We start from the raw sequence: 19,881 nt of genomic DNA, 5'->3' as shown, positions 1-19,881 counted from the left end.
CACCCAGTGAATGTTTGCTGAGAATCAGGCAGTGTCCTAGGGTCTGAGAGTACTCTGGGGAATAAAACAAAAGTCCCTGGATACATGGTGTTTACATTCTAGAAGGGGGTCCATGGAGGGACTTTGAGTACCTTTGTTCCACAAATGTTTGTTCATGTTTCTGATTTTCACCTTGTGGCTTTAGTGTTTTGCCACTTAAAGACATTATTTGCTATTGATTTTTCATAACAATTCATTCCTATTTTTTAAAAGGAAGAGCTGCCAAATTTTATCCAATGGTTTTTAAGGATGAAGTGATATGATTATTTAATTTTTCTCTTTTTAACTTGTTGATGCATCTGTAATGAAATATATTGATTAGCTTACTGATACTGAATTATCCCTGCATTCCTGGAAGATACGACTTGATCTTGTTGTACTATTCATTTGTTATACTACTGGTTTCTATTTACTAATATTTTATTTGAAAATTTGCATCAACTTTCAAAAGTGCATTTGCTCATTTTTGTTACTAAAGTTATGTAAGCTTTATAAAAAGATCTGAGATTTCCCACCTTTTTCCTACAGTGTGTAAATGTTCAATAAACATTGGAATTACATTATCTATTCCTTATTGGTTAAATAAATCTCAGGTGTTAATTAATCCTCTGATTCTGGTCTTATTTCAGTGGTAGCCATTGGCCTTTTGGGCACTTTAACCTCATTCTAGCTCCAGTGGCTCAGGCGCTTTCCTTCTATTTGTGAACCTTACCAAATTGGTCCAGAGCTTTCATAAGTGACCTATCATGATAGAGGAAATCTTAAGTCTCCTCTGCAAATACTGGCGGGGATGCTTCAGCTCTCATACTGAACAGGTAATCTCAATTTGTCCCATCTGCCAGAAACACAATCCTGTTAAAAAGGTAAAGGTAGGACAAGGATGCCAGCCAGCTCCCTCAGGCCCCTTTCTCCATCAGCAAATGGATTTTTTCAAACTCCCATGGTCTCCTGGGTACAAATATGTTCTAACCATAGTCTGCATTCTAAAAATAATGCTTGGAAGCTTTGCCCTGCTAATAGGCTACTGCCACAGCTTGAGCTAAATTGCTGTTAGAATTTTTCCCACCTGGGGAATCCCTCTTTTCCTCTCTAGCGACAGAGGAACTCACCACATTGCTAAGTACTTCCACTCCCACAAAAACGGCAGTGTCCTTACCATCCTTAATCCGCAAAAGAAAAAAGAATGAGCCAACGGAACACTCAAGTTAGTCAAATGCTGAGGAACTCAACCTAACTTGACCCGAAGTCTTGCCATTAACCCTGATAATACTTTCTCACTTTCCTCTCAACATTGATTCTCCCTTTATGAAATAATTACTGGCAGGCCCATGAAGATTCCTTACTCTTGTTGGACCATAGGAGGTTCAAATATGATCCAGACTGGTACTCTTAAATACTGCCAAGGTCTCATTCAATACACTCATATTTATTACTGATAGTTCAAGTGTTCCTTTCCCCCAGACCTCCCACCTCAGCCCTTACATGGTCTTCATGTTGAAGACCTGGTCTTCTGGAACAAAATACCATCAAAAGACCAATCTTGAACCCAGGCGGAAGGAACCTTATACTGTCTTCTTAACCAGTTGTACTGCTGCAAAACTATAAGGAATACAACCTTTCATGTTTTAATATTTTAACAATACAAGTCTTATTTTGAAGTTAGGAAAATTCACCCTAGCAGCAGACTTTAAACTGAGGCTCCTTGAGAGCTCCCAGAAGATGATGACATGAGACAAACTGCTTTCTCATGAATTTTGGAACAAGCAGATGGCACCACAATGCGGTCAGCTTCCACCCAAAATGCTGGAACACAATTGCCTGGGATTCCCCTATCCAGTGCTCTCCATGTTCCTCCTTTGTATCCTTCTCATCATTCTTTAATTTTTCTATTGTCCATTAGTTTCAGAACTTCCTGAGCCATGTCTCCCCTATTCCTTTCCATTTCTGGCCTCCTTACCATTTCCTTCTCTATTCCTCATTTATCTACAGACATGCAGGGTCCCCAATTGTTTCACGTTTGCTCCCCCAAACCTCTCTGACCTCTACATCATAAGCAAGAACATGTGAGATGCTAACCAAAAAATTCACTGCATTGCCTCCACAATCCTAAACCCATCCTTGAAGGATCTCCACACCAATTTCCTGGAATCCACTAGACTGGTTCTCGCTGGCCTTGGGTTTTTGTTTTACTCCTTATCATAGCCTCTAATGATCGATTTTCTGCTTTCTTTTATAAGTATCCTAATTAAGTGCTTTTTCTCCACAACACTTTCTCAGCTTCAGGCCACCATCAGAGCTCAACAGATGATTAAGCTAGTGCTCCAAGGGGAGTGCCAATGAGAAACTACTGACTCCATGGACAATTTTGCTTAGCCTTGACCAAAACCCATGGAAATAACTAAGATTGTTCTAAGACAGATGATGTTTGTATGGAGCAAGAGGGGGCACTGACAAGGCCAAATACAGACATTTCCCCTTTTGCCTGAATTTGCTGATGAGGCCAGGTACTGACCTTCCAATTTCCCATTCTCTGTCTCATGATTGATTTGCTAAGATTAAAATTGTTTGTCCCCTGAAACTAGCTAACCACAGAGAAAACCATTTCCTCTTCACACAACTGACTGAGACTTCTGCTGGAAAAACAACCCCAAGTATATATCACCCCTTCTGCAACTTGTTTACTCCTCCCCATAAAAGTCTAAGGCAGAATCACCCTGCCGAGACATTCCGATCTTCGGATCTTCGATGCTCCCCCTATTGCCTGAAAACAACCTATCTCTTTACTTGACTGACTTCTGTCTTTGATATAAATCACACTAAAAGTGAACAGACAATAGAGTAGTAGGGCAAAATCAAATGGACCAAGAAACAGAAATCAATCTCTGTTATGTGTAAATTTGATATATGATAAATAAGGTACCACCAAGGAATGGCAAAAAAATTTTTTTATTCGATGGTAGTGGGCAAATTAGCTCACTCCATGGAGAAAAGTAAAGAAAATAAAGTTGAATCTCTAACTTATATTAAATAAAAAGGGTGGGTCTCAGACTTAAGTCCTAAATTCAAAAGGTAAATTTATAAATCTAATTGAAGAAAATGTAGGAGAATATCCATGTGAACTAGAAGTGGGGGGAAATTTCCTAACCAAGACTCAAATAATGAATAAATTTGACTGCATCAAAATTAAAAATTTCTGATAAACAACGTACCCATTTGGCAAAATTAACAGAGACATGACAAACCAGGAGATGTTTGCAAATCTATAACTGACCAGGGATTATATCAAGGACAACTGATTTTAGATTATGATTTGTAGACCATTACTGAGTGATAAATTCAACTTAGAGAACTGCAAGCATAATTTAAAAAAATAAAGTAGGAAAGAATAGAAAATATCAGAGTGCATAACAGGTATTAGGAGAAAATACTCATCAGCCTTTTGTTTATATCATGTAAATGAAAACGTAAAATTAAAAATATATACAATACATATATACATATATACAATAGTGTGTATTTGTTGGGAATATATATATTTACGTATATAGTACATTAATACATATTAATAATTAATCATATATTTAATTATATAGACTTAATAGACACATATAATTATATATTACTGATATAATCAGTATATACTCTAATTAATAATATATTGATATATAACATGTATACTCATATATGTATATATGTATGTACATAAGTATATATGTATACTTATAAGATTATAACTATACATCTTATATATTAATATATTAATGTATTATATATTATATATAATGTGGGTTGGTTGTGATATAACATATAACTCTTACTGTTGATTATGATCAAAACAGTGAAACACGCAATATTTAAGGGGCTCGAGCAAATCACTGAGAAAAAGATAATGATACTCAACAGAAAATTGGGCAAAGTATATGAACAGGCAATAAATAGAGAGGGAAGCATGAACAGCTAACGAGTATATGAAGAGGTTCTCAAACTTACTAGTAATCAGGGAGATATATTTTAAAACTATAGACACCATGTTACACCCATCAGAATGGCAAAAATGAAAAAGATGTCTGCTACTAAGTGTTGGAGAAGTTGGGGTATATGGGAACTCTTGCAGTTTTGACAAAAGTATAAACTGGTAAGGTCATTCTAAAAATAATCATCTGGAGGTCCTTAGTGACATTAAGAATGTGAATTCTCTTTGACCCAGCAAATCCAATTCAAGGGCTATATGTGATGGCCCTCCACTCATGCCTTTAGGGTGGCACGTACTGGGGTGCTTCTTATGGTGGTGTTTATGGTTGGGGAAGTTGGAGGAAATCTAGGTTTTATCATTAGGGAAATGGATACCTGAAATGTGGTCAATGCACTTATAATATGAATCACTATCCACTAGTTGGGAGCAACAGACTTGTCTCCAAACAAAGGCTGATTACTTAGCGAAAAACACAAAATATGAAAAGTATCTTTTCATAATATGGCTAAATATATTTGTCTTTTATAAAATTAATACAAGTTCATTGTAAAATTTATAAAACATAAAAAGTAAAAACAGCTAGTATCCTCTTACCCAGAGTATAACCACTATTAATTTTATGGTCTATAGTCTCAATTTTTATGTCTTAAATAAAAGTTGGATTGTATCGCATATTTGAGTCTATAGTATGCAGTATTTTATAATTTTTTTATTTCCTTAACTCTGTATTAAATGAGTTTATGATGTGATTTTTTTCCTTAAAAACCTGACTTTGGGGATTCCCTGGTGGCACAGTGGTTGAGAGTCCGCCTGCTGACGCAGGGGACACGGGTTCCTGCCCCGGTCCGGGAAGATCCCACATGCCGCGGAGCGGCTGGGCCCGTGAGCCACGGCCGCTGAGCCTGCGCTTCCGGAGCCTGTGCTCCACAACAGGAGAGGCCACAACAGTGAGAGGCCCGCGTACCGCAAAAACAAAAAAACAAAAAAACAAAAACCTGACTTTGTTGCATTCTACCATATGGACATATCAAAGCAAATCTAACCAATTTCCTACTGTTCATTTAAGTGGTTTCTAACTGATTACTATTATAAACAATCCTGCAGTGAACACCCTCTAATAGAGGCTGACATTTGGCTCATAGGCATTGGTATAAGAAAAGTGGATGTTTACAAGCAGCAACTCTTCTGATTTAATAGATGGTCATGGTGATTGGCGATCCTACACTACCAGTGGTTGAATATCAGCCCTGCTTCTACCTAATTCTTAGTGTTTAGTTAATGTTGTTTCATTAGGATAAATTCATTGAAGTGGAACTGCTGAGACAAACAGTATGAATATATTGCCAACTTACCTTCCTGTAAGATTCTACCAAGTTAGACTCAGATAGCCGTTCTCATTAACACTAGGTATTATTATGTTTTCGATCTTTACCAATTTCTTGTTACATTTTAATGTTAAGATCCTGTACATCTCAGCACTTCAGTAACTCCAAAGGATTATTTCCTCAAACGGCAAAGTCCAGATCACTCTCCTTTGCCACACTGTCTTTCATTCTGAAAAAAAGTCTGACAAGTTAAACACCTTATACCCAAAGTGTTCTGTTCCCTGTTGCTCCTTTAGAACTAAATAAACTTTGTAAACAATTATCATTTCCTTCAGCACTTGAGAGATTATTTTTTTTAACTTATTTTATTGAAGTATGGTTGATTTCTCATGTTGTGGAAAGATTAATTATACTCCTCAAAACAAATTTTAAAAATTTGTTCATAGGCTAAATATTATTTTCTGAGGGAACTCTTGCCCAGTGCACAAGCACTGGCTTAGCTCACCTCTCAGGGTCTGGTGGGGGACAGGGGATGGCTTTCTATGTAGGCACATGTTAGAGATAGTTGGACCAATGAGGATTCTCTCACTGTGTAATCATTGGCCTAACATAGCTCCATTCCAGGGCCTTTGAGCAAGGGTGCCATCAGCCTGCAGCCCAATTCTTATAAAAATAAGAAGCATTTCTCTAAAGGGCTGAATGATTGTCCATTGTTATAGATCCTCTGATTTTAACCTTGGATTAAGCATACATTCAGAGTTACTCTATTTTTTTCTTCTGATTTTCTCACATTAAAAAATCTTTGGAAACCAGACAGTATCCTTCTGAAACTAATTTTTTTGGGTGGATCCCAAATTGCCATTTGTATCATTTTTTTTAGATTTCACAAACAGGTCATATCATATGATATTTGTCTGTCTCTGTCTCACTTACTTCACTTACTGTGAAATCTCTAGGAATTGCCATTTGTATCATTTTTTTTAGATTTCACAAACAGGTCATATCATATGATATTTGTCTGTCTCTGTCTCACTTACTTCACTTACTGTGATAATCTCTAGGTCCATCCATGTTGCTGCAAATGGCATTATTTCATTCTCTTTTATGGCTGAGTAATATTCCATGGTATATATACATACCACAACTTTTTTATCCATTCATCTGTTGATGGATATTTAGGTTGCTTCCATGTCTTCTTGCCTATTGTCAATAGTTCTGCAATGAACACTGGGCTGTGTGTACCTTTTCAAATTATGGTTTTCTCCAGATATATGCCCAGGAGTGGGATTGCAGGATCATATGGTAGCTGTATTTTTAGTTTTTTAAGGAATCTCCATACTGTTATCCATAGTGGCTGCACCAATTTACATTCCCACCAACAGTGTAGGAGGGTTCCTATTGGTTTTCTTTTTTTCTTTTCCTACTGGTTTTCTTTAACAAAGGACACATCATAAAAGGGTTTATAATCTTAATAGCACCTGTTTATAGACAATATTAAAAGTAAATAAATCAGATTTCACGTGTTACTCTTTTGTTCTGTATAAAGTGGGTGGGGAAAGGACATATTTTGATAAAAAGTGACCTAGAGAGCCATCATGATGGTCAGCATTGCTATGAATGGGAGGGCTTCTAACTCCATTTGTCTTTTTATTTCTAGGAAGGTTAGCAGTGCCCAAACATTATTCAAAATCTAACCATAATCTGGAAAAAAATACCATAGAGAGAAAGCAAAAGCAATGACAATAACTTACTCTTCCCATGTGTCAATACCCTTCCTTCTTCATATTCAAGACCCAGCTCATATGCACACCATTCCCTGGTAAGTATAGATAGGGCAAGGCCTTTCCCTTACCTAAACTCCTGGCTAATTTTATTGACTTGAAATCTTCCTTTCCTTTTAACTTATTCAATTTCCTTATGATGGCATCATATCTGAATATTTTGGTTAAACTTATATGTTTTTCCCTCACAGTAGATTACAGGTTCTATAAGGGAAGCGAACACGCTTCCAGCATCTTTATAGCCCTAACAGCCAGCACGTGGCCTGGTACACAGAATACGCTAAATAAACAAATTAAGAATCACTAAACGAATGAATGGATATGTGTGAATAAGTAGTTAGGAAAGAAATCAAAAGGAAAATTATTTTACAAAATTAAAACTATCAGAATCCCAAAGTTTTGTTGTTTCATGATGTATATGCTATTTCTAAACTCCGAGTAAATGAAAGAAAATGAGCACTTCAACCCTGAAATAGGTATTACTATATTAGGAAAAAAGAGAAGTATTTTTCTTTTTTCTTTTTTTTTTTTTTTTTTCTTGCGTTATGCGGGCCTCTCACTGTTGTGGCCTCTCCCATTTGCGGAGCACAGGCTCCGGACGCGCAGGCTCAGTGGCCATGGCTCACGGGCCCAGCCGCTCCGCGGCATATGGGACCTTCCCGAAACGGGGCACGAACCCGCGTCTCCTGCATCGGCAGGCGGACTCTCAAGCACTGCGCCACCAGGGAAGCCCGAGAAGTATTTTTAGTATGGAATAAAAATAAACTTATAGACTACAAAATAAATACTACAAATAAACATATCTGTTCTAATATAAAACAGGGGCTCAACCAAGGGACAAAATGTCACTACTGTCACTGAGGGAAAAAGATCTATTGGAGTCCTTATAAAGGTCTATACAGATTAGCAAGTGTCCAGAACAGTGCCTGACATTCAATAAATATTTGTCAAATAAGTGAATAATCTCAAATCAAGAAAGTCAATATAATGGGAATAAATGATCAAACTGATAGTGGAAGAAGAAAGCAGTAAGCTAGGGGATCAAGAGAAGAAACGTTCCTAGAAGGCACTGCAGTAGAAAATGGGGATTAAAAAAGTAGTACTTAGTAAAATTAAAAATAAATCAATCCAGGAAGTTGTGTAAAGTAGAAAGAAGAGTGAAGCCTAGTGAGGCCTACCATCGATATTTTATTGGTGAGCTTATAAAATCTTAATGGAACAGATAGTCCATACCTTAAATGAACACTTCCATAAAAGAGGGAAAACTGCCAAACTCATTTTATGACCGAACTGCTTTTATGCCGAAACTAGATACAGATAGTACCAGAAAAGAAAATAATAGGTTCATTTCACTTACATTTATAGCTGTGAAGATCCAGAATAAAATATTAGCTAGCCAGACTCAACAGTGTGTTAGCAATCAAGGAACACAAGAAGGGTTCAAGTGAGGTCAATTTGCAAGTCTACAAGACAGAAAGACTGGTCATAATTTTTCCTCTGCCAGAAAAGAACTTTTCCATTAGAAAAATAAACCTTTTCTTCAACATGCCCAAGAGACTACAGTCAGCATAATTAACTAGTAACCTCCCCAAGGTCAGAGAGGAGGCTTCCCTCACTGTAAATACTGAGATCCTGAGGATCACTAGCTCTCTACTAAATACACTAATGTATTCACTAGGTCCTGAATTGAAGAGGGGGGAAAATGTTTTGCCACTCTAGAAAGGAGAGTGCTGGTTGCCACAAACTGGATAAGGTTAGCTATCATCAAAACAAAGGGCCTTAATGTCATTACTGTTATGACCCTAAAGTTTTACCATTATGCTAAAAATTTAAGTGTCTCTAAAGGCTAAGTACTTATCTATGTTCCCTATGGTTTTTTAAAAAATGTAAATTAAGATTTATTCTCTAAAATGGAAGCTTCTAGCTACTTATAAGTCACTAATATTGCACAATGGTATTTTAAAAGTATAGCTTTATAACAAAAATGTGTTCAAGAGTATAAAAACTGTAAAGTAGAAGAAAAAATTATTTTGTCATCTCAACAGGTTTTGGGATTTGATCTTTTTACCTTATTTTTAAAAAACAGTTGAAAATAATAAAAAGTGAAACATTTTCATACAAGCTGACCCAGGGTAATCAGTTACCCTGATTACAGCAGGCCTTTCTGGCTACATAGGCTTGTTGCCTTAGACAACAGAAGTTGTCTACAGCTTTTGGATCAGCATGGCAGAAGCACCTCCTCCTCCGCTACAAATACTGGCAAGACCACATTCTCCTTGCTTCAAGGCATGAGCCAAATGGACAACAATCCTGGCTCCACACATCCCAATTGGATGTCCAAGAGAAACAGCTCCTCCATTGATATTCACTTTTGGGGGATCAATCTCTAGCATTTTAATGTTTGCTAGTATGACTACACTAAAGGCTTCATTTATTTCCCACATTGTAATACCTTTTTTTTCAATCCTTCATCTTTTAAGATGCACCTGCATCTTAGGTGCAGCATATGCAGGTGCAACTGGAAAATCAATAGGTTCTACAGCAGCATCAGCAAATGCTGCTATTCTTGCCAGTGGTTTAACATTGAGCCTCTTGTTGCATCTGCAGTCATCAGAACCATAGCAGCTGCTCCATCATTCAGTGTGCTGGCATTGGGAGCTGTTACTGTACCATTCTCTTTTTGGAAACCCGTCTTCAGCTTTGGAACTCTGTTAAAGTCAACATGTTTATATTCTTCATCTTCTTTCACCACTACATCTGGTTTACCTTTTACTGTAATTGTGACAGGAACAACTTCACTTGCAAATTTTCCAGCTTCTCATGCTGCTTTACTTCTGGTATAGGAGTTAACTGCATAAGTATCCTGTTCATCTCGTGCAATATTCAGCTTCTTTGCAGTATTTTCAGCACAGTTGCCCATATGAATTTTATTGTAGACATCAGTTAGCCCATCTTTTACAATCAAATCTTCAAGCTTTACCCCACTATATGGTGTTGCTCCTCTGTTCGTTACGTAGGGAACATTGGACATGCTCTCCATCCCACCTGCCACCATCACATCCTGATGTCCACACGTAAGATTCTGAGAGGCCATAACGATGGCTTTCATTCCTGAGGCACAAACTTTAGTTTACAGTGGTACATGGAGTAGAAATAAGTAAGCCTGCACCCAGTACTGCTTGCTTTGTAGGGGCTTGTCCTCCACCTCCTTGTAGAACATTAGCCATGTATGCTTCTTTCACTGCTTCTTTTGGAAACCCTGCCTTTTCAATGGCTCCCTGAATTGCAATGGAACCAAGCTCAGTGGCTGGCAGAGAGGAAAGGCTGCCTAGAAAGGACCCAATGGGTGTTCTTGTAGCACTTACTATGACCACTTCATTCAAAGTGGGTTTTGATCATAACTTCGTTCCACATATCTTATTTCCTGCATCCGCCTCTGAAGCAGGGGGCTGTGCCTGCGGGCACCACCGCGCAGAAGGGCCGCCAGCACAGCCATGGTCACCGAGCGTGGAGCGGAGAGTTACCGGCGGAGAGATGTGGTCATGCGCCGCGGGTCCCTGATCCCGCTTCCTCTATGGTATTAAAGGTGTTCCAGTGATGCTTATATCTTTTACCTGGAATGACGTAACACAAAGCGGCCCAGATGACACGTGCATATATGGTGAGTTGCATTACCTGAAAGGAACCCTGAACTTAGGGAACTAGAATCTTTTTTTTTGGCTGCGTTGGGTCTTCGTTGTGGTGCGTGGGCTTCTTAGTGCAGTGGCTTCTCTTGTTGCAGAGCATGGGCTCGAGGCATGCAGGCTTCAGTAGTTGTGGCATGCAGGCTTCAGTAGTTGTGGCATGCGGGCTCAGTAGTTGTGGCTTGCGGAAGTTTATATACATAGTAAAACATACACAAAAAAGAAGAAGGATGAGCTAAAGATGAACTGTAGAAAATTCTCTTAATTTTATTTATTAATAATTCAGAAAGCAAAGTGACGCTTTACTATTCTTTAAAATCTTGGTTTAATATTTTGTGATATAGCTATTCAGAGGTCTATTTCTAAATTCAGGTTTTTTTAAAAAATAAATTTATTTATTTTTGGCTGCATTGGGTCTTCGTTGCTGCATGCAGGCTTTCTCTAGTTGCGTTGAGCGGGGGCTACTCTTCATTGCACTGTGCAGGCTTCTCATTGCGGTGTCTTGTTGCGGAGCACGGGCTCTAGGCGCATGGGCTTCAGTAGTTGTGCCACGGGGGCTCAGTAGTTGTGGCTTGCGGACTCTAGAGCACAGGCTCAGTAGTTGTGGCGCACAGGCTTAGTTGCTCCGTGGCATGTAGGATCTTCCCAGACCAGGGCTCCTGCATTGGCAGGAGGATTCTTAACCACTGCATCACCAGGGAAGCCCTATTCAGAATTTTCCAATCAGAAAATCTGGAAAGAAGTTATTCTAATTTCCACGTATATTTAAGTGCTGTGTTATGATCAAACATTTAAAATTTTTATTACTCATAGGGAGACACAATAATCTTTTCAGCACATTGGGACTCTAAACAGTTTAATCCTTCACAATTTGCCTCTGGCCCTATCCTCAGCTCACTTCACAAAAAGATGTGAGGCAATGGGTGGATGTTTTGGGGATTCATTGCGTTGCTGTTACTCTGTCATCCAGAAACAGGTGGTCTTATGATATAAGGAAGCCTACTGAACGTTCATGCACAGTGGTCTCTTGGACACTGCGATTTCTCTGGCTGGATGAAATATATGTTCCATGTTGGAAATCCCCAGTATACAGGGATGTTTGCTAGCTAGAACACATTAATCTGGGAAATAAGGGGTGGAGAGCGAATAGTTATTTTTAGATTTCACTTAATAAACCTAGCAAAAGTTTTGCTTTTTTGTGTTCTAAACTTTGAGCTCTGATAATCAAGTGGCCTATGTAACCAGTGTAGAAATACCAGTGAAAGCAATAATGATCCCACTGAATTGGAAACCAAGACAGCCATGTAGCCATTTTTGGTTCCTGATGTATTAGGAAAACAGGCACAACAGAGGATAATCAACCTTAATGAGGAAAAATAGAGATGCTATAACACGCTGAGGACCAAGATCAATTGGGTGGATCCAAGGCCACAAATTTCTACTACCAAGGATACCCCCGGATAAAGATCAATGGAAACTAACTTACAGAGTAATAGATATCTGATTACCAAAGGGCAGGTTTACCAAAGGCTCGGATCCTTCACAAACGAAGACATTTCATTCTTCTGGGCAAAGGATCCTAATCAGGTGAGGTGCTGTTCAGAGGCAGGGCAGCACATGGAATGTGTGGTAGAGAGAAAAAATCTAATGCCAGCTTTAGCGTTAGTTACAGGGTCACACATAATTCACATTTCTTGAGTTTTGCTAAAGTATAATAATCATCACCATTTCCTCCTTTTCAACAGAAATTAAGAGAAATTGATGGCACCTAGAGATTCTGGACTCCCAAGAACAGTGGCTCTATGACGTTACTGCTGGACCCCATCATTAGATATGACTTTGGATGGTGTCTTTTGGGGGAAGAGGTGAATGAATTTGTGGTTACATGTAGAGTGAATTCTCTTAGCAGGGGCATCTTTGAACACGCAGGAAGACAGATGTGTACGTGGCATACATCTACGTGCTCAAATAGCCAAAAGATGACGTGTATAGACCACAGTACAGAATCTCAGGTTAAATAACTTTCCCAAGATCACACAGCTAGTAGGTGATGGAGCTAGATAAAAACCAGGCTGTGAGACATTAATACTAGGGACAAATGAGTGTGGGTTATACGAGAACCCTCTGTACCACCTTCACAACTTTTTGGTAAATCTTAAACTATTCTAAAATAAAGTTTATTAAAAGAAGAAACACAGGTTGTTAGACTCTGGAGCTTACACTTTTAACTTCTGTGCCATGTTTTATCTCTAGAGCCCTGGCCCAAGTGATGTTCTGAAGTGTTGACAAACTCCTGTTTTCCTAGGTCTCCAGAATGGTTCTCATTCTTCCCCATGGACAAGAACTGATTGTCCAGATTTTGCTTTGATTTTCTGGCTTTCTGTAGTATCCTTCCAATAAATTTCCCTTTTTATTATAATTAGACAGAATGGCTTTCTATCACTTACAACCTAACAACAACAGGTAACAGAGTATTCACAGAGCCAGGCACTGCTCTGATTACTTTGCATGTATTAATTCATTTGACCCTCACAACAGCCCTGTTAGGTAGGTATTAATATTATTCCCATTTTACAGGTGAAAACACTTAGGCACACAGAAATTAAATAATTTGCTCAGGTCACACATCTAGGAAGTGGCAAACCTGGGATGTCTGGCTCCGGAGTCTAACTGTTGGATCTACCTTGCCCACTATCCTCTCAAAAGAACTTTCATGATAGACAGGTACGGCCACTGTTTACAGTTCTCAGAGCTGGGCTCTCCTGGACTGGATGCCTAGCCTCTCCCTATGTTGTCAAGAGCAGTCTGCGGCTCCTCCTGAGCTTTTCCAGGAGGGTGTCACTCTCTGATCTCCAAATGCATTGGCCATCTTCTGACTACCTGGGGACAGGTGCTCTGAGAGTACACAGAGGTGAATCTTTTGGAATTCTACATGTTGCATGTAGTTTTGTAAATAAGAACCTCACCCAGACCCCGTGTTCATCCAACCCCACGATGGGGTCACAATTCATTCTCTTTAGGTGTTACAATCTGGTTTTGAATTTGCCTCAAGAAACCCAAATGGTTTCATCTTTAATTTCCATGAGGCTCTGAAAGCACACATGGACAGGAGCCTCCTTTATCACCTATCTTTCCCTGGCAGGATTGCATTCTACTCATATTCCAACCTGAAAAGGGCAAGGCACAGAATGGGCTCCAGTCAACAAAAGCTGAAAAATACAGAACACACATTCCACACAGAGATGGTTATTATTTTGTATTTTTCTAAAAACCAAGGAAAATCCTCTATTATAAGTGTTGACATAAGAAAATTTTCCATGTATTCAAAATAAGAGAATGGAATGGTAAACATGTTGACAAATAGCAATTTGAGTTAAAATGGTAATTCTATAGTATTTTAGCTAGTTTTTACATTAACATTTAAATATATTTTTTTTCTAGGAGTTGTCTAATGAAACTAGGAAATAAAGAGAAAATTATGATTACCATTTGTTCACTATTCAGATTTTCAATCGATGAGCCAGCTAATTAGCAGTAATATTTGTTGAATTCACATTGTTTGTCCTAATCAATTTTTTGCATGTATCCCATGGGTGGATGTTACGTATCTGGAACATAAATGCTATAAAAATTAATCCCCCTAGCAGTACAGCTGCTGCGAGGGCAATAAGTGTGTGTCCTGGAAATGGCAGAGGGGCTTCGTCAACATAAATCTGCAACAGAAAAAGCAAAGTCTTTAAGCTTTCTGAACCCAGTAATTCAAAACCCTGAACTTGACATGATTCCCATAGTGGTGGAGACATTGTTACTCATTTAGCAACATTCTGTCCAGACCGATATAGATATTTAGCTTCCACAAAGTTTACAAACGGTCTCTTGACAATTTGACAGGTGGTGAATTTCCACATGATACATAGGGAATAGGCAATCGATTTATATCCTATTCCTTTTTCCTATGTCTTTAGTGGCAGAGGTGAGCAGATAGAACATTTACACAGCAGGAAAACATTCTGTGTTCAGTTACAGAGGAACAGGCAAAGTGCTGCGGGAACATGGTTAGAAGTGCCTAACTGCTTAGAGTTATCAGGTAATGTGCTTCCTGAGCTGGATCTTGAAGAATAAGAGAAGGAAGAGAAGGTACATTCAAGGTATAGGGAATAAGCATGGGCTCTTCCAAACTATCTCCTCTTTAGAAATCCTCTGTACAAGTGCTGACATTGGGAAATTTCTGTATATTCAAAATGTTTCCTCTGCCTGAATGGCTAATTAATAAAAACAATTTTCTAGAGGGGAGACAGGATCATTGACAGAGGCATAGAGTCGTCTTTTTCTCTGAGACTAGAGGCAAAGATGGGTGCCAGAGACGTTACAAGTAGAAGTGGGGGCATATGGAGAATAAGGTGGTTCAAGCTTATGTTTTCCCAGTGAAGTAGGAAGGAAGATCATCTTTGGAGGTAGAAGAAAGTAGAGATGAATGAAAACAGGATGGCAGGAATGTGGGAAAATGCCAGGACAAGATAAAGGATTAAAAAGCTGCTTTAGGGTATAGATCAAGTTAAAGGTATCTCCATCCTCCCAGTGACCTAAGGATGTATCTGTGTTTTAAGAAACAGTCCCATAAGCTATGAATTCTTTTATAATTTCTCTCACATTCATTCTTTCTATTCCACTTTTGTTACCACTATTGTGAGTTTTAATACCTCACTTTGTATAAATAAGCTCCCCTAACAGCTTTCGATGCTGTCAATCCATGTTGACATAATAACATTCCCAGATTAATCTTTGTAAAACATCAGTCTGTCTATAAAATTTTTTTTTAAACAAAGAGAGATTGCTTCATTTGTGACGAGAAGAATCTTGACTACATAGAACTGGTACCAGAAATGGAGTATTGTAAGCAACAGTATTTAGAAGGTGGATCTGGCCAAGTGGTGTGGAAAGCAGAGAAAAACTGTGCTTTCCAATCTGGGAACATAATTATCTTCATGGTAATGGACCACCTGGTTTAACCATGTCCTATTGTACTTGGAGGTTCAGACAATGTGCCCAACGCTACTGGAATTATTGGGGATTTGATAGACAAATATTACATATTGGATATGATATGCTACTTGTGTTTTTCAATATGGTGCTACAAGATACCAAAAATCTTTCTTTTAAAGGTGGCCCATCAGAGGAGGTTGGATAATAAGCTTTGTAAGAATGATCTAGTCTGTTTGTGGTAAATGAGAGCCAGGCACTGCTCTGAGAGAGAGAATTGTGCACTACATGTAATCTCAAAACGGAATTTTCTTTTCTATGCTAAAGTTAGGAAGAGCCAGAGGAAACTACCCACTGTAATCATAATTTATCTTTTTCTCTGTTCTGCTTCCTCAGTGTTGGATAACTCCCTCCATAGTCCCAACAGTCCTTATGGCTGACAGTAGCTCCTGGGGCTGCAAACTTCCTTGTTCAATGTCATTAAGAAAGAGCAAGTCCATGTCCCAGCACTTTGAGCAAAAGTCCTGTGATTCACCCTGACTGGGCAGGCGTAGATCATGTGCTCATCCCTGAACACCCCTTTTCAAAATGTTTAATAGTTTCTCATTGTTGACAGGAATGTTCCAAAGTTCTCATCCAGACATTCAAGGTCTCCCACAATGGGACCCTAACCTACCCACTTTCTTATATATAACCTTACATTCCAGCCAAATGGATCAACTACTGAAGAGATTGCTTTATGACTTCCTATATCTGTGTCTTTGCTGCTGTTATTCTTTCCACCCAGAATGCCTTTCTTACCCATTTCTGCCTAAAACAAAATTTCAGTCACCTTATCAGAAAATATAAAAATTTCACTTGCTTAAGTCGTCTATTATATTTCTTAGAAACCTCTATCACCTGTGAATCCTGTATTCTCCAGCTAAACTGCTATCTCTAAAGTTCCTGAAAACAGTTTTTTCTTTAAATGTTTCCCTCCCAATCTTCTAAATATTCCATGCCATGTCTAAAGAAAAGTTGAACCCCAGAATCATAAAAGAGTATGTTCTAGACACAATGTCTTTTTATCATCAAAATACTTCAATTTGTGCTTCTTTAATGCAAAGAATTCACTTAACCAGAGTGCAATTATCAAAACCAGGATATTAACTCTGAGACAACGCTATTATCTAATCTCCAGATTTTACTCAAATTTTATCAATGATTCCAATAATGTCCTTTAGGATGAAAGAAAATCCAAGATCATGCTTTGCATTCCATTGTTTCAGGATACTTGCAAAAGTAGATTTCAGGAACCTTTGTCTTTTTCTATTGTTTCTTTTTTTTTTTTTTGCAGTACACGGGCCTCTCACTGTCGTGGCCTCTCCCGTTTCGGAGCACAGGCTCCGGACGCGCAGGCTCAGCGGCCATGGCTCACGGGCCCAGCCGCTCCGTGGCACGTGGGATCTTCCCGGACCGGGGCACGAACCCGCGTCCCCTGCGTCGGCAGGCGGACTCCCAACCACTGCGCCACCAGGGAAGCCCGCTATTGTTTCTTAATGATTCTCTTCCTTTATTAACTATGCAATCACTTCCTATTTTTCTTTTATTCATTTTCGTGGTTCTTCCTTCATTCCTGAAGCTTTGTTTCTCTCTGTTGACACTTCTTTTTAGCCCGAAGAACTTCCTTAGGCATTTTTTCAGTGAAGTTCTGCCTGCAGTGGATTATCGTATTTTTCCTTCATCTGAAATTGACCTTTATTTTCCCCTCATTCCTCAAGGATATTTTCACTACAGCTATAGAGTTCTGGGTTGACAGTCCTTCCCCACACTACAACTGTCCCCAGTACATTAAGGATGTTGTACAACTTTCTTCTTCTGTGGTTTCTGATGAGAAATCAGCAGTCATTCAAATAGTCTTTCACTTACATGTAGTGTTTTTCTCTGGCTGCTTTCAAGATTTTCCTTTGTGTTTGATTTTTAGTAGCTTGATTATGATTTAGGCACATTCAGGTGTAGTGTTTAGGCATGATTTTTTTAAGTTCGTCTTGTTTGGGATTCATTAAGCTTCTTGAATTTGTCCATTTTGTGTTCACCAAATTTAGGACATTTTCAGCCTTAATTTCTTCAGCATTGTTTTTCTTTTTTTCCCCTGTACTAATCTCTTTTTTCCTCTCCTTCATGGACTCTGGTGACATAAGTGTTAGCCCTTTTGATACTGTCACATAGATCCTTGAGGCTATTCTTTTTAAAATCTTTTTTCTCCAGGTTGAATTTTTACTGATTTATTTTCAAATTCACTGATTCTTTTCTCTGCAATACCCATTCTGCTACTGAGTCCTTCCAGTGATTTTAAAATTTTAAATATTTGTACTTTTCAGTTCTAAAATTTCCATTTTTTTTTAATACCTTCTATTTCTCTGCTGAGAATTTCTTCCTTTCCCTTTGCATTCATTTCAGAAGTGTTTGCCTTTACCTAGAGCATGGTTATAATAGCTGGTTTAAAATATCTGTCTTGATAACTCCATTTGCTATCATTTGCTGATTGTCTTTTCTTTCCCTGAATTGCTTATATTTTCTTAATTCTTGGTATACTGAGTAACTTTGGATTGTATCCTGGATATTTAAGATATTAGGTTTAGAGACTTTGGGTCCTGTTAAAAATTCTCTGGAAAATGTTGAATTCTTTGTTTGTTTCAGCAGTCAGTCACACTGGTTGCATTCAGATCACAAGTAATGCCTTACTGTCTGTGGGCATGCCTCCAAAGTCTGCTCAGTTTTCAAAAAAAGCCTTAGCTATGCTATCATGTCTTCCTGTCTCCTTTGCCACTTAGGGGAACTTAAGTGGGTGTTTATATTGTCGTTTTATTTTGAAGCCTTTGCTAAGCTTCTTTGGGTGTGTGCTACTCGTGTGCTGCTTGGTACTTGCGCTGGTGCATACGCACAATTAGGAATATCCTCCTCCAGCTCTCTTCTCTTAGGGATTTCCCCCGCACTCTCTAGTCCTAGAGGCCCTTTTCCTTAGGCCTCTGGGAAGAAAGCTGGGATTCATTAGAGTTTTAGCCTTCGGTACTGCTGTGCTGTTCTATGAAACTGGGGCTGACCTTGGGACAAAGAGATGAGAAAAAAAGAGAGAAAAATAATGGGGATTTTCTCTCATGATCCTCCTATGACGGATGCTTCTTTTCCTAGATCTAGTGGGATGGATTTTCTCTCAGGGTCTTAGATGTCTGCACTGCTGCCATGGCACCCATCACCACAGTTGTGCAGATTCATTACTGAGGCAGGGCCAGGATAGAAAAAGGAAAAAAGAGAGAGTAAGAGATCTTGTTTTTGATAATGTGGTACCAGTATTTGACAATGAAGGAGCCATTAATCAATTTAATCAAATCCTTATTCCTTCCCACGCACCACAGGCAGCAGATATTATGACATGAATAAACAAAAATGAGTCATTGAACATCACAGGGTGATTTGGAGAGACTGACTTTGGTTTCCAGTTCTTTTGGATCTTGATGGCTTTGGGAGTATTCAAGACTCTACCGTTACAATGCAAATAACCAAAGGGAGGATAATACTGGAAACTAAAGTGTTACAGACATAGGTCTCTGTGGGGAGTTGGGGGGAGGTGGTGTCAGAAAACCAAGCTAAATATGGAACGTGGAGATGGAACAAAAACAAATACAGGCACTTATTAATATTTTCCCAGCATTAACTGGTCCTGCAACCTATCAAGGGCCCTAAGTTCATCACTGCTGATAATGTCACCACCAGTCTCCAGGATCCCCCATCTCCAGGCCTTGTCTATCATACAAATTCTGCCATTTTTTTCTCTTAAGTGTCTCCTGGACGGATGCCTGTCATATTACGTCCCCAGCCATCACTCCCTTGGATACCACTGGATACCTGTGCCTTCACTATACCTGAAATTCTTCACCTAAGTTACAAAAAGACACCCCTGGAACAACAGACACTCTGAAGTGAAAGAGCTCAGAGCCCTGTGGAAGAAACACACCAGGCATTAGCAACATTGACATGTATGTTCCTATAAGTAAAAATATACACTGGGGCCACTTTCCCTACAGATTCTGCACAGACAAATTCCAACCTCTTTCCTAAGG

At 38.9% G+C, this 19,881-nt stretch overlaps 1 protein-coding gene and 1 pseudogene across 1 annotated transcript in view; both read right to left on the bottom strand.

Annotated features, from left to right (window-relative positions):
* Positions 1-9,322: 9,322 nt before the first annotated feature.
* On the bottom strand, positions 9,323-10,614 carry LOC103078548 (acetyl-CoA acetyltransferase, mitochondrial pseudogene; annotated as a pseudogene).
* A 3,711-nt stretch (positions 10,615-14,325) lies between these two features.
* The window catches only part of CATSPERB (catsper channel auxiliary subunit beta), a 67,049-nt gene continuing 61,493 nt past the window's right edge, over positions 14,326-19,881 (bottom strand). The window contains exons 13-14 of the mRNA XM_007471901.1: positions 19,684-19,758; positions 14,326-14,514 (exon numbers count right to left, since the gene is read on the bottom strand). Of these exons, the coding sequence (XP_007471963.1) occupies positions 14,326-14,514; positions 19,684-19,758 (264 nt within the window). The remainder of the gene's footprint in view (positions 14,515-19,683; positions 19,759-19,881) is intronic.

This window comes from Lipotes vexillifer, unplaced genomic scaffold, assembly GCF_000442215.2.
Source record: "Lipotes vexillifer unplaced genomic scaffold, Lipotes_vexillifer_v1.1 scaffold751, whole genome shotgun sequence".
NCBI classification, from domain to species: domain Eukaryota; kingdom Metazoa; phylum Chordata; class Mammalia; order Artiodactyla; family Lipotidae; genus Lipotes; species Lipotes vexillifer.
This window is presented reverse-complemented; position numbering and strand designations above follow the sequence as displayed.